The sequence below is a fragment of the Notolepis coatsorum genome, assembly GCF_963971535.1.
Source record: "Notolepis coatsorum genome assembly, chromosome: 18".
Classification (NCBI taxonomy): Eukaryota; Metazoa; Chordata; class Actinopteri; order Aulopiformes; family Paralepididae; genus Notolepis; species Notolepis coatsorum.
In genome coordinates this window covers 45,990,490-46,010,863 of record NC_140182.1, presented here as the reverse complement: position 1 = coordinate 46,010,863, position 20,374 = coordinate 45,990,490, and the positions used below count along the sequence as shown (strand labels likewise).

The 20,374-nt window shown below is 41.4% G+C and overlaps 1 protein-coding gene across 4 annotated transcripts; it reads left to right on the top strand.

Annotated features, from left to right (window-relative positions):
* Positions 1-4,620: 4,620 nt before the first annotated feature.
* Positions 4,621-19,632, top strand: tpm1 (tropomyosin 1 (alpha); the record flags this gene model as incomplete). Of its 4 annotated transcripts, XM_084335021.1 has the most annotated exons (10): positions 4,622-4,836; positions 5,578-5,703; positions 9,210-9,343; positions 9,904-10,021; positions 10,592-10,662; positions 12,366-12,441; positions 12,672-12,734; positions 13,079-13,148; positions 13,875-13,953; positions 15,043-15,272. In XM_084335021.1, the coding sequence occupies exons 1-10, from the start codon at positions 4,723-4,725 to the stop codon at positions 15,044-15,046; spliced, it is 855 nt and encodes a 284-aa protein (XP_084191147.1). In that variant the 5' UTR covers positions 4,622-4,722. The 4 variants fall into 4 exon arrangements, with proteins under 4 accessions (XP_084191149.1, XP_084191147.1, XP_084191148.1 ...); XM_084335023.1 differs by lacking the exons at positions 5,578-5,703; positions 15,043-15,272 and adding an exon at positions 5,265-5,390 and having other exon boundaries at positions 4,621-4,836; positions 13,875-13,957; XM_084335022.1 differs by lacking the exons at positions 5,578-5,703; positions 13,875-13,953; positions 15,043-15,272 and adding exons at positions 5,265-5,390; positions 18,566-19,632.
* Between the last annotated feature and the right edge of the window lie 742 nt (positions 19,633-20,374).

Sequence of the window (20,374 nt, the reverse complement as noted above, 5' to 3'; positions counted from 1 at the left end):
CTCCCCTCAGATTATAACCCCCCTCCCTATCATGGTTACGGTACAATGCACAAAAGTATCTCAAATCTGTGCCTAAAAGGAGCAATGAGTTGTCATATAGCGAGAGTTGTTATCTACAGGCAAAACACAATTTAATCTATGAGGAATGAGCTCCTGGTCAGGTCTGGAGTGTCCTCACTGTCTTCTGCCACCTCGGAAGACTATGGTATTGAGGCGATTGCTGGCTAATGGCGTGCTGGTCATAACGTGTGAATAGCATGTGGAATCGCACACAGACAAAGCCTATAGTCCAAACACAAAGCGTCAGCTCTCCCATGTGAAAACACAATACGATGCAACATTCACTTGGCAATAACTGTGGATGATGTGACGGCTAGAAAAGCACAGCTTTTAAGCATTAAATCATTTGTTAACTTTGTGTACATTGTTTTTAAAGGTGCTTTATTTAAAACTCAATGGATTACATACTTTTCACATGTACAGTATATCTAAAATGCTACTTTCATACTAAATACTGCACTACTAAATGGTCATTAACATTTTACAGTGTAATCTACATACAAAACAAATGCTTTGAAAGGCCTTCGTCAAAATGCTCTTAAAAAAAATCCAAAACGCTTTGAGAAGTAGAGCAAAGATCACAAAATTATACCTCTGGAGAGTTTTTTACTTCAGCGGCGAAGGAAAGGAAACCCAGTGTAGCTCTGAAGCCACACAGTCAAACCATGTATTGAAAGGAGACCGTCTACTGCTCCTGTTTTTATGTTGCTTTTAATTAAATTAAAAAGGCCTGTGCAGTGCACACTTATTTGTCCCCTTGTCTATCTCCCATGGGCACCTGCATGTAAAACAGCTAAATCTGGATGCGTTGCAGTAAATCTCCCGGTACCTCAGATTTTCCGACAGGGCAATAATGTCTAGTCAAAGAAAGGGGTTTGTGACTGCTTACATCAAAGCCATGTTATTGGTCCTAGGGCTATTTTTACTGTTTCAATATGTTAAAAAGAAAACACGATAATGGAGCTCATTTTCATTCCCAGAATGCCGCAGCAAATCCAGCATGCCACCACAACATCTCCCCAGTGTAGGCCTACTCTAGATGAAAATACTGTGGAGGACAATTTTAGGATCAGATTCGATTGCAATGCAAAAGCACAGAGGTCGTGCAGATACAAAGCCCTTGATGATAACAGTAACATGGATTATAACTCTTGATTAATACTGATGATAACGGTAACATGGATTATAACTCTTGATTATGATAGGCCTACTGATGATAATGGTAACATGGATTATAACACTTGATTATGATATTGATGATAACTGTAATGTGGATTATAACTCTTGATTATGATATTGATGATAACGGTAACGTGGATTATAACTCTTGATTATGATATTGATGATAATGGTAACGTGGATTATAACTCTTGATTATGATACTGATGATAATGGTAACGTGGATTATAACTCTTGATTATGATACTGATGATAACTGTAATGTGGATTATAACTCTTGATTATGATACTGATGATAACGGTAACGTGGATTATGACTCTTGATTATGATATTGATGATAACGGTATTGTGGATTATACCTCTTGATTATGATATTGATGATAACGGTAACGTGGATTATAACTCTTGATTATGATATTGATGATAATGGTAACGTGGATTATAACTCTTGATTATGATATTGATGATAACGGTGACGTGGATTACAACTCTTGATAATGATATTGATGATAACGGTAACGTGGATTATAACTCTTGATTATGATATGCCAGTCTTTCGTTTGAACTGTACTTGCTCGTCTTTTAAAATCAAAAGTATTTGTAAGGCCCGACAACACACGTTAATGTCCCCATGGGCCGGACACGTCTTCTTTAAACAAGTCAAGAAGAAACATCACAATAAATCAAGAACAAAACAAAAACACCATGAAATCCAAAATTAAATGTTAAATAAACAAATGCAACACTCCCAGACATACCCCATATCTTGATTTAAAACTATTTGGAAAATAGAACCAGGATTAAGATTTGAAATATACACACATTTATATACGTCTTATTAAAATCTACAGATTTCCGAAGACTGATAGGAATGTAAGGCTTGGTTGGGGTCCTGACTGAAGCAGCGGCTGAGCTGTAGTTATTTAAAGAAAACAAACTATCACCCTGCATTCACAGCACCAAGGAAAGTTTAAAGGACAAAGTATTTACAGAACCCTAACCTTAAAGCCATATGTGTCAGCCAACGCCGGTTTTCTGCGCCAGAGGAGAGGAAAGTATAGTCAACAATAAAAGACACACGGCAAGTATATTTCACCGCTATACAAGTGTCTCTCTGTTATGCCATGAGCTGGCACTGACTGCAGGAGAAACGTCTACCTATCACTGAAAGTCTACGGGCCACCCATTGAAGATGCATGGGTTTACGCCTGAATTACCATTCCAATGGCAGGGACTATAGAGGGGCCTTTGATTGATTGATTGATTGAAAAGTTTATTAACAGATTGCAGAATGGGTACAGTACAGTACAGCTCAATACATACAATTGTTAAGGGGATGCAGACCAGAGAAAGACTTTCGTCTTGTTTATATCAGGGTCCCCCATTTTCAATTCATCATATGACACACACGACATACAGATAGACAGTACTGCTACATCTATACATTTATGACATACCAGATTTGCAAATACAGTACTGTTTGTGATACAAAAAGTGTCCAGAAAAAGTGTATATACATTTGACATAGAAACTGTAAATTGGAGGAGGTTGGGTAGGTGGGGTGGGGTTGGGTGGGTGGGGCTGTACATTGGAGGTGGGGGGGGGGGGGGGGGGGTTGGGCCTGATCAACAAATGGGTGATTTTATCATACCCTGCTGTTTCCAAGAGTTTATATCACTACTGTGTGACCGGCTGAAAACAATATGAACGCCAGTCGTTGAATTAGCTCCACAAACAGATCATGTGAACAACTTAAGCGTTATTTTATTGCAGATATCGTATACGTGTATCAGTAATAGCCTAAGAACCAGACCAAAGGCGATGCACAACATAAGATCCTATGGGCAGATTATTTTAGGGGCATATCCTGTAACGACGGTCCCCCGGACACTTGGCACTGTCTTGGTTCCTTTTTACAGACTGGGGCAGGTGCTCCAAGACGGAGGCGATCCTAAAAATACCCTCAGGAGAATCTTTGTGGGAACTAGGAGAAGACTGAAGATGTCTTCACTCTGTGACTCTTTTCTCACTATCTCAGTGTAAAGAGTCTCAAAGGGAAAAAATTAATATTCTATTAAAATATTGCACGATAGGTAAAGTTGTCTGCAACGAAAGGCCGTCTTAGTCAACTGATAGTCGTGGAACTTTGTGGATTCATCATTTAGTTGATTTAATCATGTAAAAGTGTAGAATTGTGTTTCCCGCGTGCAGGATCTCTCTCAATCACATGTTTACTAGATATGTTAAAATTGTTCAGGAAATAACTCATTCAGTCATAGACAGACTAATTGACTAACAAAGTTTTGGCCGACTAAGACCAAACCGACCAATGAATTGACTAAGGGGGGGCATCCCAAGTCAACACTCTTGATTCATCAATTAATGAATTAATCTGTGCTACAATTTCCAAACTCCATTTCTGAATCCAGGTTTGCGTTTAAATAAGATATAAATTAGCATTGTTATCTTGGGACAGCTTCGAACAACTTTTCTTCAGTCAATCACATCCCGGCCGTGTGTCACAACAGCTGCTCAGTTGTAAATTAATGCCGTCCCACTTGGCTATTTGATAGATGCCGTCGGCCAAGCGACGCATCAACAGTTTGCAGGAGGCAATTTGGGACACACCTCTTGGTCTTAACACCCCTCTTCTTGTGAACAATACCCCCCCGCGCGGTGCCTCCAGTCTCTCACCGCCACCACCTCTTCTCACAAAGCACTTTAGACCTGGGCCCAATACCACTCATCCCTTAGGAACTAACAAACACACTGATGGCTGTAAGCTGATGAAAGCCCATGCACACAGCCATAGGACCACTGGCTCAGCTGCACAGTATAGTCCCAGATCCCATCCTGTTGGGGGCAAAGGAGAATAGTTATAGAAAGATATGAAGTAATATAGAGAGATAGAAAAACAACAACAACAATAACAATAACAATAATAGTGCATTCTTATCAATTTGACGTCAGACATGGTGAAATGAAAATGGCAATTAAATTGGCTATAACGCAAATGTCACTGAATTACTATAAACAACAATCAATTAATTTAACTAATTATTTATGCTTTAACATGTGCAGTGAACTAATGATACTCCATCCAGTGCCCCTCAGTTGTCTTCATCCCCATCTTCTCTATCCGTCAATGGCTTTTATTACATGAGGCAAAGGAAGCAGGGGCTGTTGGCTTGCCCATCGAACCCCATATATAGGCATATCAACGGTCAAATGTCTGGGAACGACGAATCGCAGAGCAGATCTTAAAAAAACTACAGGGCACGCCGAAGGCACCCCCACAAGCAGTCTCCAAAAAAGTCTTGGATGACCAAAAAGAATCCAGGCGCCCCCCCCTTGAAAGTACATAATTGACAGGGCACAGTGGAGAAGAGCTTGCACTCAGCTTAGCGTTCGGTAAGGCACAGACGCACTTTCCTCTCCTCCTTGTTTCTCTGGACTTTTGGGTCACACAACAATAAGCAGCCATGGATGCCATTAAGAAGAAGATGCAGATGCTCAAGCTCGACAAGGAGAATGCCTTGGACAGAGCTGAGCAGGCTGAGGGAGACAAGAAGGCAGCAGAGGACAGGAGCAAACAGGTCGGCATTTTTTCTCTTTTGCTTTTTTTTTGGAAAATCCCAAAGATCCTTAGAAAAAAGGCAGGAATTACCAGTGGTTGTGAGCTTGGTTACACCGGTGAAATGGATCACCTCCTCAATGTGGATTAATTGCTTTTAAAGGATGTTTCCAAATAAGGAGCATTTGAGGGGAAATTTAAGAATAAGCTAATTTTTCTTGATTTTTGGGATATTCTAAATCTTCACCTCAACTTCTTGGCTAATTGGTGATGTGAATAATGATGTATTGTGTTGACTATTCTGTCAATAATGTAACGTATAGTCAACCATGGATAGATGGATACATACATAGGCTATAAGATAATTAAACATATTTTGATAAATAATCATTAGTAAGTGCATGTCTGTGCTGTTACTCCTGATAACATGTCATTTATATGCACGTATAGTTAGAGGATGATATGAGAGAGTTGGAAAAGAAATTGCGTATTACCGAGGACGAGAGGGATAAAGTGATTGAGGAATTCCAAACTGCGGAGGAAAAGTTGCTGGGCGCCGATGAGGTGGCCACGAAGGTACTTTCTTTGACTTGCATGCAATTCTCCTAACTTTTCTTTCCTATCTCTCTTCCCTCTGTGTGTCTGTCTCTCTGTCTGTCTGTCTGTCTGTCTGCGCTCCTGCGCTCCTGCGCGCTCACGCACTCTGTTTCCTCGCTGATCACGTCTTGAAACTATCCGCACTGAAACACTGAACACACACCAGCTTGAGGACGACCTGGTAGCTCTGCAGAAGAAGCTCAAGGGAACTGAGGATGAGTTGGACAAGTACTCCACGTCGCTTAAGGACGCACAGGAGGCTCTTGAAGTGGCTGAGAAGAAAGCCGCCGACGTGAGTAAAAGGAGAACAACAACAAAAAAGGGCGCACACAATTGCACCATTCCCGCACTAAGCTTTCACACATCTCTGCTATGTCACTGCGAATATGTGAAATGACAGTATAACATTATGGGATTATCTGGCCCTTGGTGGGCATTTCAAATGCATCTATCAGTTTACATGATTTAATGATTTAGGCTATATGGATACAGTAGCCTATAGGTGCTACACACCTGCCAATCATTGGCAACAGGCTGCAATAATAACAATAATGATAATAATAATAATAATAATAATAATAATAATAATAATAATAATAATAATAATAATAATAATAATAATATAATTTGTTAAACTGTCATTTAATATTCTGTCAATGTCACAAATGCACAGGCACGCATGCATCAACGCAAATAATGGTGGTGCTGTTTATACAGTTGAACACATGACTGTATCCGAGCAACTGATCCCATCAGCCATCACAGTTAAACAACCTCAATGTCCCATAATCGTCTCTTGCTCTACAGAGTTTTTCATTCCTTTAGTTCTTCGGCTGAAGACGACATTTATGAGTGGAAAGTGAACTCTCTAAATGTGCAGACTGGTCTCCCAGGAGCGCAGAGAGCACCGTCTGGATAAATATAGCCCACTGCTTTATATGGTCAAGATTGAGCTGCTTCTCTGCGCCGTGCCCGTTTTCGCAACAGGATCAATTGGAGTCAAAATGACACTGTCTCCCACTATTCTCACTGGGGAGTAACGTTTTCCCTTTTATCGTCAGTGGAGAATGCTTATTCATTTCTACCTATTTTTATTTAGATTACCGGCAGTGGGTAGTTTATTATAATTCTTATAATTTGTTATTATAAATGAAAGGAAATCTATACACATAATACATGTGACACCTTGAGAGAAAGCATGCTAGGGTCTCATAAAACATATTTCCCCCAAGTTAAATTATATAGAAAAGTATGGAAAGGCATAAAAGGGCCAATCAAGGATGGTCCTCAAGATCAATTGCTGTAGGAGCCGAGGATAAAATAAAACGATTAGCCTGGCCTACATATGCATAAGGCAGTTACGCTTAGGTTACATTAATCAGTTTGTAATGAAGATCATATTTGCCCCTTGGCTACTTTGAGTAACATTCTTTCTCAGTATAGACTTTATTTCACCACCACTTGCACTGCTCAAAGTTGACCCCCAGAGGGTGCTGTCGTGCCATCCGTATAGGATGCTCATGATAATAACGGGGCGTATCCTTGTCATTTGTCATCATGTAACATTGATATTTTGTGTCAATCAATTGTCACCCATTATCATTTTTATGAACTATCGCGGCAATTTGATGCAGAACCAAGCTTTACCAGAAAATACTTTCGCTCTATATAAACATTGTGATTGTGACTTCCGGTGTAATTTCCCAGGCACTGCGTGCGTCCTTAAAGCGCGTGCACTGACCGTGCAGCCTCTCTCCACTTAGTCTACATTCCAGGGCGTCATCTCGCTCCATGGACATTCCTACTGTTTCATTTGATAATAATAATAATAATGGCAGCTGCATCGCTGGAGGCGGTCAAACGGAAAATAAAACAGTTGCAAGAGCAGGCGGACGGTGCAGAGGAGAGAGCTGGGAGACTGCAGGGGGAGTTGGGCTTGCAGAGGAAATCCAGAGAATTAGTAAGCATGTCTACACCGTTGTACTAATCCAACGCATACGTGCCAAACGGAGCATCACTACAACCTAGGCTCGCTTCGTTAATCTAGGTCATCACTTTGAATTTCTCTCGCTGAGCTGTACTTGGCGTGCAGTGCTATATGATGCTATCTCCCACTCACTGCCCATGTGTCTAGCCTGCAGGCTCCAACTCACTGATTTACTTGTGCCATCATGGATATCATTCGGTATAGGCTTCGATTTCAATAATTAAAAGAGATCATGTCACATTGTAGCCAAAATGTCATTGTATCATCCACAGACAGTAATTGTCATCTGGCTGGCAGGTGCAAACAGAATGGTCCACCTGCTTTACCTCCCAATTCCAAAAGTGAATAAACCAGTTTCATGTTAACTAGTTGCTTCTGTCATAATTATAATAAGTTATTATCCCCAGAGTAGCTTCGAGTGCTTTAATTGTTCCTTAGTGCAAACTGATGGTCAAATAACCTGTTTGTTTACAAAATATTGCAACATTAACAGCCATACCATTATTGTTACTCATTAGTTCTTGGGTAGCCTACCTTTTTATATAATTTGTCCTCAGGTAGGTAGCCTATTTATTATATTATGTGTTCTTAGGTGGCCTACTTATTATATTATTTGTTCCTCATCAGTTCCTGCATAGCCTCCTTTTTTATATACCGGTGATTAGTTGGCCCTAAAGTGCAGAATCATGTCTGTGACGGACCAGGTCTACATGCAGCGGCACCAGGTAGCCTGAGCTTTGAAGTAATGATTACTATCTGCCCGGGGACTTGGGCCTATGTTATTGTGATTGATTGAGTTGCCCATATAAGGACAATGGGTTCATATACAGAGCCAGGTGTCTGTCCCCTGTGTGAGCCTGAGAGCTGACATAGAAACAGGAAATAGACGTCTCTTACTGGAGCATAGTACCCAGCATAGTCACTACAAACGCTTAACACGATTGGCGGTTTGGTGATTTATTTTAAGCAGTGGTGTGTTTTTGGGTAAAAAAAAAAAAACACACACACAGAGTCGCTGATACATTTATCTCTCTTTCACCGGTTTCAGTCGTTCTAGAAGTTTCCAGGTCACAGATACAGTCTTGAGATGCCCTTTGCCCCCAGCAGCACAGCAGCACATTAACTCTTCTGTAGGTTTCAAGGTCTTGGAAGTGGGAAGCAAGGTGGAAAAAGATCTTGAAGTTTGTGTCGTCGCAGCGGTCATAAACTATGAGGGGATTCTGTAGCCGGAATTAATTTATTTTCTTTAAATATGAAATACGTTTACTGTATAGCTACTAAATCTATAACCACAAAGTTACTGGTTAATATTAACATTCAGCAGAGTATATGTAACCATTATGCAGGAAACGTCCACTGTTGTGGTTTATCTAGGGAGGCGTATGTGTGTGGCCTCTGACAGTGTAATAGTCCCTGGCACACCATGACTTGAACCTTGTTAATGTTCTCTCTAGGGCCTAGCAATGAGACAGAGACATTCAGCCCTCTGTCAGCCCAGGGGCCTCGGATGATTATCATTATACTTGGAGCGCAGGGGAAGCCCTGTTGCAGTGGGGGGAGGGGGGTTCTCCTCCCTCCAACAGGTATCTCACTGCAGAAACCCCATTTTAAAGACCCATTACAATCACTATACAGGGCACTGTTAAATCGTACTAGAGAGCACCACCATACTAAGTAAAATATCTAAGTCGCACACATTCTTTGCGTTGATATTTTTTATGTTACTGATGATGTGTGAGTGAATTTGGTCCCAATCGTCGATCCAATATGTTGACGGGTTCTGACGCGCTGCTCTTCTCTCCTACTCTCAGGCTGAAGCTGATGTCGCCTCCCTCAACAGACGCATCCAGCTGGTGGAGGAAGAGTTGGATCGTGCCCAGGAGCGTCTGGCTACTGCCCTGACCAAGCTGGAGGAGGCTGAGAAGGCAGCAGATGAGAGCGAGAGGTGGGTTCTTAGGGTCCAACGTGTATATATTCCCCCCCTGTCCTCCCTTTTGAAGACGTACTGCAGTGAGACAACACTCTGACTGGTGATTGATTGATTGAAAACATTATTAACAGATTGCAGAATGGGTACAATACAGTACAGCTCAATACAAACAATTGTTAAGGGGATGCAGACCAGAGAAAGACTTTCGTCTTGTTTACATCCGGGTCCCCCATTTTCAATTAATCAAGAGACCAGGAGACATAAACAATGCAGCAAAGCCTAATGCCAGACAATGTATACAGTCACAGTAGCTGCATCAGTGTCCTTTCCTGTCATTCCAAATCTAAAAGCTACGTTGTTATTCTCCCCTCTGCCACACCAGAAAGCCAATCTGCCCCTACATTTGAAAGGATATATTAAAAGATTTGCCAGTCAATGTGAACAATGCATATATACAGTCCTCCACCTAGTTCTGTCCTCCGGTCTGGAGCTGTTTGATCTGCAGGGAGTTAACGGCAGTGCTGTGAGGAGGAAGTGACCCCTGACATCTCTTTGTCTGTTTGTTCGTCACACAGAGGCATGAAGGTCATTGAGAACAGGGCCATGAAGGACGAGGAGAAGATGGAGATGCAGGAGATCCAGCTCAAGGAGGCCAAACACATCGCTGAGGAGGCTGACCGCAAATACGAGGAGGCGAGTTTCTCAGCGGCCAGCTGCCTTTCCAGCTGTCTCCACACCTGTCCAGCATAACTTATACCAGACTAGTTCTGTTTAGGAAAGACATTCATTCTGTTTTGTAAAGTTGACACGCAGTTGTAGCTCCCTGACATTCTGATCATCAGTGACCGGCAACTGTGAGCAGTTTATTTGCTGAACAGTATCCAAGGTCAATTTTGCGTATTTGAATATTCACAATTTCAATGTGAAACTACAATGCGTCACTCCAAAATGATAGTACCTAGCATCTACTGCTGACTCACAGTGACACTGTTCTGTAAAGACATCAAGACAAGTGTCCAGAACATTTCATTATTCTCCCTGAGATCGCCCCCTGGTGGCACATATCTGCCATGATTGGTAGTCATGTTGTGAACGTGTTGTAGAACACATACTTCTCAATGTTTTGAAACTTTTGATGCTAATATATAATTTAGCCCAGGCACACCGCACCATGTCCCACATCACTTTATTCATTTCAGATGCCCTACAGGAGAGTTGTTGCATGTTGTTGTAACACTTGACTGTGCTTGCTTACACTTAAAGGTCGCCCGTAAACTGGTCATCATTGAGAGTGACCTGGAGCGTACAGAGGAGCGCGCTGAGCTCTCAGAGGGGTAAGATCATTTAATCCCTACTCCCAAATCTGCACTTAACCTGCATGTATTGTCTGCTGATGTTTTAACAGTTAAACGCTTAAAGGTACTATAGATAAAATTGGTATGTAGCGTAATCGTAAAAAAACAAAACAAAAAACATAGTTTTTAGAAAGGTGTGGAATAAAAGTGTTTATTCCCCCCAAAAAAATATTTAAAATGAATGCATCACTTAAAAGAATTGTGTGTCCAAGATGAATGTTGTTGTTTACATGTTGGAGGCATGTATATCCCCTCTACTTCCCATTTCCCCCTCATGGAATGCACCTGATTGGATAAATGACATGCTGGTGCTCTAGTGTGACACTAGTGGCTGAATGTTATCTATAGCACCTTTTTTAAAGGTGGGGTAGGCAATATTTTTCAGGAACCTTTTTGGTCATATTTGGTGACATTCTCTCTTTATATTCCAACAGCTACTGGTAAATCAAATGTATTGAGAAATAAATCCTTGTCTCTGTGAGACTCCCAGGCCCTGTAATCAGACATTTCCCATTTTCAGGTTCTGAATCTTAAGAACCAATCAGAAGTGGTGTTTCTGGGATCACATTGGATACTCGAAAAATACAATCGGAGGCTACAAATATAGATACTATTTTGTATTATCTTTTGAAGCAGCTTGAAGCTGCCTGTGCCTCTCGGCATCTGTAGAACACCTTTTGGTTGCGTGTGTATAGCACATTGTGCCGGGCTTCGGAAGTGACACCTGCGCTCTTATTTCAGCTCGACAAGTAAAGCTCACTCTCGCTCATTTCCTCAGAAAATTGCCTACCCCTCCTTTTTTTTCTCTTTTTTTAACATTAGTCCACAAAGTACAAGACTCGTTTTCATTTTAAACAATGTGCCTTCTCTTCTTGTCGCATGTGCTGACAATTTGCATGCGCTCCATGGTTTGAATGGCTTTTTTGGCTCTCGTACGCCACGCCCACTAACAGACGGACTCGGCGGGAGGATGTGGAGCTAAGAGTCTTGGAGCAATGCCTAAAATCACTAAACTCCTCAAATGAAAAGGTACTGCTACAGCCAAACATAATACACAGTACTAATATATGGTTAGGTATGTTCTCATCAGACGACTCTCCCAGAGTGGCCATCACTCTGTCTCTCTCTCTCTTTCTCTCTCTCTCTCTCTCTCTCTCTCTCTCTCTCTCTCTCTCTCTCTCTCTCTCTGTCTGTGTCTGTCTGCCTTGCTCCGCCTGTTGTTTCTTTTTCCTTGTTTTATGGGGCTCTTGTTCTGGGCATCTGTACAGTCTTTTCACACCTCCTTAACCTGGCAGGAACTGTGCAGAATGAAACCTCTCACCCCCACAGTTAACAGCATAAAGAACTAAACTACCGTACAGCTTTAGATTACTTTTACAAGGGATGTTTTTTACCCTCTTTTTCGTACTCACATTCCTGCTGCGCTTGAGGCACGTTGTGGTTCCATCCTCTTTTATTATTATAATTTTTTTTAATTATCCTCCTGGTTCTTACTTTTATGTTTCCCTCTCTTTCTCTCACTCTGTTCCTCTGGCCATTTTGATGTCCCAACCCCCTGGTCTCTCCATCCTCGGCGTCCTTCTACGTGGTCACCTTTTCCCCTCCAACCCACTTTTGTCCCCTTTTTCTTTTCTTCTTCTCCTCCTCCTCCCTCTCTCCCTTTTTTATCTTTAAAACGCCAGCAAATGCTCTGAGCTTGAGGAAGAGTTGAAAACTGTGACCAACAACCTGAAGTCTCTGGAGGCCCAGGCTGAGAAGGTAGGTGTGGGGCTCTCAGCCTCGACGCATGCTGTCGTCCACCTCCTCGTCTCCTCCTGGAGAGTGAAGACAAAAAAACTGGAATAACTTAGTCATCTTCGTAATGCCTGCCCGTAGAAATATATGGAAATGATCATTCGGTGTTGTATCACTTCTGTTCACTACTCTGATTTATAGACGTGCCACTGCGTCCACCTGTCTGACTCTTATCATTTGTTTTTGACCCACAGTACTCACAGAAGGAAGACAAGTACGAGGAGGAAATCAAGGTCCTCACAGACAAGCTGAAGGAGGCAAGTTTCAAGGGTTTTTTCTGGGGGGGGGCAGACGTTGTAGCCAGTGCTGTAGGATCAGTGTTACTGTGTGAATGTGAGTGGTTGTATTAGCAGTGTTACTGTTTGAATGTGAGTGGTTGTATTAGCAGTGTTACTGTTTGAATGTGAGCGGCTGTATTAGCAGTGTTACTGTGTTAATGTGAGTGGCTGTATTAGCAGTGTTACTGTGTGAATGTGAGGGGCTGTATTAGCAGTGTTACTGTGTGAATGTAAGCGGCTGTATTAGCAGTGTTACTGTGAGCGGCTGTATTACTGTGCAAATGTGAATCAGGCTCTTATCAATCTGTCTTGTCTACCAACAGGCTGAGACTCGTGCTGAGTTCGCTGAGAGATCAGTAGCCAAGCTTGAGAAGACCATTGATGACCTGGAAGGTATGATGTTGTTGATTTTCACTTAAAAAAACACTCTTGTCAGCATTTTGTAATGATGTCCATTATGGTGACGGACAGTAAGCGGTCAGTGCATTTCTTTTTCAAAATCAATATTTTCCCATTCTCAAGTCTATTTTCTATGCTTCCAAATTCTTGACCTGCTTTGCCCTCATTTCCATCATCTTATTATTTCAACCCTTCCCTTGCGATATTCATATTTCACGTCATCCTGTGCAGTTGATGGGATTTGGGATCCTGTGTGTGCGATGGATTTAGGTGACGGGACATGATGCGTAACATCGGCGCCTGTGTGACATTAGCTCATGTTATCCCCCCCCACTGGAGGACGTCTCCTCGCAGCCAGGGGTCACACAGTAAATCACCTACGTGTGTAGCTGAAAGAAGGCCTCGCAGGGCTGTCACAGTAATCATGAGGGCCGGGGAGGCGGCCATCTGGTAATGAAATGAGAGGTCCGGAGGGCCCGGGGTTCTACTGTTCATCATCTCTTGATGATGCTGAGGAATTTACTGTGGCGTTTCTATCCTTTCTCTTGGTGTAACGTTTTTTTTCTTTTTTTCTCCCTTTTCCATTCTGTGCGTCTCTGTCCTCCTTGGCTGCGTCTCCACCCTCTGGATGCTCCACCCTTCACCCCCTTTCCATGCACGCTCCACCCCTACCTCCCACTCCCCTCCACCCCCACCCCCTGAACCCTTGCCCACCAATAGATGAGTTGTATGCCCAGAAACTGAAGTACAAGGCCATCAGCGAGGAGCTGGACCACGCCCTCAACGACATGACCTCCATGTAATTGTCCACCTGTTTTGCCTGCTGCTTGCCTCCCTATCCTCACTCTGTGCCTGCCTTTCCCCAACACTCCAACCACCCCCCCTTTGCCTCCCCCATATTCTCTATGTACCCGTCATATCTACTATATCCACCTGCTGTTTCTGTTCCTACAAGAGTTAAATAGCCATACAAATTGTGCAGTCGTTTCTCTATATGTTATCTCTCCACGTGGGATACTCTCTAAGATAGTCTTAAAATGGACAACGCTGTATTATGTTGTCTGTGGAACCACATCCCACCTCAAAAATGGGCAAGTGCGACTCACACAGTTAAGTGGTTTCCGCTTTGTCACTTCCTAATCATGGGACTCTTCATTTCAGCCCCAGTAGGCACAGTACAGCTGGTGGAAGTCACGTTGTTGTTCCAACAGAACATAACGTGTCGATTTATTTTTGTTTACAAATGTGACGCTTAACGCTGTCGCTCATTGTATTACTCTTCATGTCGAAAGTAATCAATGTTTATTTTTTTTTGTGAGTTTTATGCAAGTAAATGTCATGTTCAGAATACAAATGCACGTGGGCATTTGTATTCGGAAAGCCATTCAAGCGAATGCTTTCGGTATTTTGTATCAAGGTCATGGGTGTGTCTCCCCTTGTACCTAAGTGTGTCTCCCTCCCACTAGTGTCCGCTACTAACACGGTCTGCTTCTATCCAGAAGAAAGTCCCCCCCCCCCCCCCCTTTTCTGTCCTTAACATTAGCTTAGGTTGTCACTTGTCTTGCCGTCACTGACTAAGCTGAGGTCCGCAAGTTGTCTTTTTGGTGGGTTTTGTCCCTCATGAATCAGACAACCTTTGAGGGACATGACAAGGAGCCCCATTTCGGACCCATTCATGGTCCAAGTGCTGCTCCTCGTGATCCAACAGCCTCTCTGTAGTAGAGTTTGTCGGACTGTTTTACTTGACATTGTGGTTTCCTTGTGACTTGGTGTGACTCCGCTGTCTTGCAGTAGTAGTAGTAGTAGTAGTGCGCATCTCACGTTTTCCACAGCCCTGTCCCCCCTCCCCAGCCCTGCGGTTCATTGTATCCTCTTCTCTTCTGCACAGATAAATTGTTCACACTTCATCAAAGACGCCTCCCGCCGGCTGAGTGGCTTCTGTCTGCTCTCTCCAGCCTGGTCTTCGTTCCCCCGTCCCCCTTTTATCACCCGCTCCCGCCCCCCCTCGTGTCTCCACCCCCTCATGTCAAAGTCGGTTTTATCCCATCTCTTGTACAGAACCTTAGAAACCTTCTGCGTTATGTAAAAATAAACGTCCTCACTTCCTTGTAAGCTGTATCTCTTTACTCTGTCCTTTTTTCCAATTTGATTTCTGTTTCCTTTTGCATGGCTGTAATAAAACCAGGAAGCCATGATTTCACGCCATGTTCCTATTGATTGTTCATGCAACCGAAGAGGTAATTTAGACCATTTCTGTGTGTTTCATCCGAAGACGACCATTAGACATTTTGTGATCAGCACTTGACCCCCCTTCCCCCCTCAATATAGTTAGCAAGATCTCGTTATGTCAGTCATTTCTTTCATCAAAATTGTCCTCTGCTGAAGTTTGAGATATTTTGGGAGGGTTACGGCAGCGTTGTAACCGCACTGTAGCCGAAAGGCCCGTTGGTAATAGGATTTTTGAACTGCTGAACACAAGTAGCAGCGTGGCGGCAGGTGTAGAGAGGGCTCTGTGATGTTTTCTGAGGAAGCCGGAGGCATGAAGTGCTGTTGGGATTGTCCGTCAGGGTAGAGTAGCGGATGTGAACCCAGGTATGTCACCTTGTGCTTGCGCAAGCTTGGTGGACAAAGCTTTAGATGAAAAAGGTCGCTTGACTCTCCATTGAGACCCCAATGATGATGACATAATTTGATCTTTGTTTGATTATACAGCATCCTGTCATTGATTTTAAATAAATATATAGATTTACACATTCTGTTTTTTTTTTTTAAATTAAAACGCAAAAGGAATAAATGTCGGATGCACGGTACCATGTTGAACGGTAGTTGTTAAGAGGTATCTGTTTTAGATGACAGTGTTCTTGTCGGGTGTCATTTCTTTTTACATTTCTAAATTATTCTACAGAACCATAATTGAGTCAACTTACTTTTTTTCGACTCAGAATTGTCCCGACCAAACAAAGGTTACATGGAGTTCACACTTTCAAGTTCCAAGATGGTAGCCTATCTCTGAAACTCCTTGCCTTGTGATCTATCATTTTTATTCTGGCTGTGGACTGATTTATCATAGTTTCTTAATAAGAATTGATGAGGTTTTGGTGTTGCTGGCTGTGTGTTTAGTGAACAGTACGATACCTTGGATGCTCCCACACACCCACTATTACTGAATGTCCTCAAGCAGAAGTATTACCCCTCCCCCACTCTGTTATCCAGAGACAGTATTAATCTCTTTGTAGTATATCTCAGGGTGAACCAGCGGCTCCACACACCATACCATCCACTTGCAACAGCATTGGGTTTCAATGTGCTCAATCATCCTCTGTCACATCTCTACACACCTGCCTGAAATCCCTCATTGTCACTGTACAAAAAGAAATGAAAGAAAGGGGACAAATCTGAAAATAAACTGAAGTAATTCCATCTAGCCCGTTTGCTTCGAGGCCGTTCAGATATTGCAGCATCGTGAGGAGACATGTACTTGGTCGGTGGGCCGGTAGGTATTTACAGGAATGCTGCTGTACTTCCTCCTCTCTGCACTTTGCCAGTTTTACTCTGATTTCCTCTCTTCTCTCTTCTCTCTTTTCTTACTTGCTGTCTGACTGCAAAGATCCCCTCTACCAGCAACTTGAGAAAAACCGCCTGCTCTCTAATGAACTCAGGGTGGCCTTGAATGAGGACTAAAACAGTGTGAATGTTTTCATCAGTATTAATCATAGAGTTGATACCGTATTAACGACAATCCAATCTAAATACACGTCCTGTGTATGAAGTGCTGTTACTATATGTTGGTGTTGACCGTGATACCTGCACTGCTTGAGATGCTCTGTGTTGTTGTTTGTGGAAACCGTCTATACAAAATACGCAAAATCAGGGATTATCATAATAACATCCATTTAATGTCAACTTGGTTGACATTGTATTATTCCAATTATTATGGATTAATGTTGCATATTGTGTTTTTATAATGCGTTGGTTCTCAAACGTTCATGGCAAGGACCCCCAAATTGACACCTAATGGGTCATGGACCCCTATTTGATGAGAGTGTGTCTCAAAGACTGATGTGAGAAAATATGGTAACACTTTATATTAAGGTCCTTGTAAGAAGCATTAGTTAATAGGTCATAAGGCCCTATAACATGCTTATTAAAATTATGTGTTAATAATGACAAACATTGTTTGATTATAAGCACTTATAAGAAACTCATTAACAATCTATAGACTGCTTAATTTAAGAACGCTAATAAAAAGCCTTGGGTTTCTTATAATTGTGTATAATAGCATTACAAACACCTTTATTGAGTCTTACTAACTTACCTATTCTGTTAAACCTTTACTAAGCTTTTTATGTTGCTTTATTAAGGTACAAAAACATTATTAATTTATTAGCAGTTATCTATGTACTTATTAACAGTTAACTAAGCTTTTTGCAGCTACCAGATCTAAAGCGAGAACAATGCCTTATTAAGGTAATTAATTCAAGTAATTTTTCATGCACTTACTAATAGTTAACTATGCTTTTCGCAGTTCCGCCATCTGGGATGAGCACTACATGTGGTCAAAGTTGATCAAATGTGAATAGAAAAACTACATATAAATACAATGTTTTAGCAGTGAGTCGCAAAAACACACTTTAAAACGGCTCATCTGAATTTATTTAGATTTTTTATTATTTATTTAAACAAATATTTGTACTCTCCACTTTCACACGATAAAGGATTTATTAACCTTAAGGCATTGTTCTTGTTTAGATCTGGTACAGTAGCTGCAAAATGCTTAGTTAACTTTTAATACGTGCATAGTTAACTGCTAATAAATTAATAATGTTCTTTTTTTTACCTTTTTAATAAAGCAACAAAAAAAGCTTAGTAAAGGTTTAACAATGACAGAATTGGTAAGTTAGTAAGACTCAATGAATGTTTAACAAGTTTGTTTAACAAGCTTATAAAGCTTAATACGCTTATTAATGTCTTATCTAACAATACATGTTTTTATGATGCTATTAACATATAGTCTTAACACATAAAGAATCATATATATAAAGCAAATCCCAAATTTGTCTGGGGACCCCCTTGACCCCCCTCAAGGACCCCTGGCAGGCCCTTGACTGCACTTTGAGAACCACTGCTATAATGCATACATAAGATGGAATTGCTTTATTGTATGCCTTATTTGCATGGTGTGCTTGACTACCATAGACAAACCTAGTTAACTCTATAACAATGTGTCTCAGTCTATCGTTAACTATTTTACATGTTGTAGCTCGGGTTTACACTGTACACTAAATGAATGACTGACCTGAGTGGCGTGGCCACTGCCAGTTTGAATATTAATACAAGCCAACCCACGTGATTTTGTTAACTCTGCTCGCTTGTGTGATTTTGAATCTTCTCTTTATTTGGTGTCCTAACAGAGAAACTGGCACAGGCTAAAGAAGAGAACCTCGATATGCACCAGATGCTGGACCAGACTCTAATGGAACTGAATAATATGTGAAAGCATTGGTTGTCTCCCCACTGGTTTTGGCTTTTCCTCTTGTACTTCTTGCACCTTGCTATGCCATAAACCCCTCTTTTGTCATTCCATGCTCCACGGTGTAGAACAAGCCACCATGCTATTCCTATTGCACAGCCCTGCTTTCAGTGGAACTGGACCAAGGGGCACCGCTAAGGGAAGGTACAACGACTCCTTGTAATGAAGCCCAAACTGAGAAACACTATTGTTTTTTTCTTCTTCTTGCAAAAGACATTTATCCTCGTAATGATGTCGGCATTCTTTTGTAATCATGGAGTTAGGTTTTGTTTGACAAGTTGTCTGGTGAAATGACGTGCCATTTACAGTAGTTACGGCGGTTGTTTTTGTACATCTGCATTGAGGCTAATCTGGTACATCATCCATTCCACCTTGATTATGCACATACCATACATTTCTAGCCGAGGACAAAGTGGAGAAATGTTGCACTTAATTAAACCTCAATCTTATGCACATCATCCATACTGTAAGACGGAACATGGCCTCTGTACTTTTCTTATTTTCCATGTTTTCCTCACAAGTGTAAGTATACTTTGGATATGCCTGTCTGTCTGTATACTGGTGCTACTGTATTGTCAAGCAGTTTGAGGAAACATTTAAACATTTCTTTTTTCATATATTTTTTTTACTGCCTTCAATACGTGATCCTGACCAGAAATGGATCTTTTCCTCACTCCCAACTATATTTATTTTTATTTTTTGGAGCGTGAAACTTGTTGCAAAATGTTTGGCAACATTATCTTGCAAACGCATTTCGTGTCTCTGTTTTTTTTCTTTTAAATCATGGTTCACCATTTTTTCATCTTTGTCTAAAAGTGCAACATTGGTTCAGTCTTCTAGTTGAGCATTGTTTTACTGTTTTATTAATGTAGATGTTTTAAATGTATATCATATCTAAATTGTATAAATAATGGATATAAATAAAAGCACATGTTTGAGATTTTCTAACTTGCTTTGTATTCTTAATTTAGGTTTGTTATCAATCATAAGTGTACAGTATCTTAAAGGGGCACTTCCCTCAAACAATGCTGATTTTATTTTGGACATAATCTCACAGACATCCAAAAACAGTTACACATTAATTTAGTTTAACAGTTATTGAGAGTAAATTAGTTTGAATATGGCCACCAGTGATGTCACCGGGGACATTGAATCCTTCTGTTTACTGCTCAATGAAATGATAAGGTAGCGGTCCCTATAAGATATCTATATATATTCCATCTACATCTATAATCTATATATCTATAATTTCATGGAACGGTAATTAACACAACAGAAGGATTCAATGTTGTAAGAATGCGTTCTCTGTTCTTATCTACGTTGGCCGAAGGTCTACCTCCACTGAGTAGGAGATGTAAGAGGCCACTATCTACAACACAAAGCCAAGCTCACAAACGCTGCTTATTCTGCAAATATACAAGCAATAGGTACTTAGTTAGACTACCGTTAATTGGCAGAAGTGCTCCTCCTGGCTAACGGCTAACCTTGGGTATCCCTAATCCCTATCTAAAGGGGGAAACAAGGGGACACACAATTCCTACCTGTAATTTACTTAAACTACCATGAAACCAACAAAGGTGATGGAGAAGGAAAGGCACAAACAATGGAGGCGACAAACTAAAGTGGGAAGGGGTAATTAACCAAGCTGACCCCAGGTCTGCTAAAAACAGCTGTACAGTGTGGGGGAGGG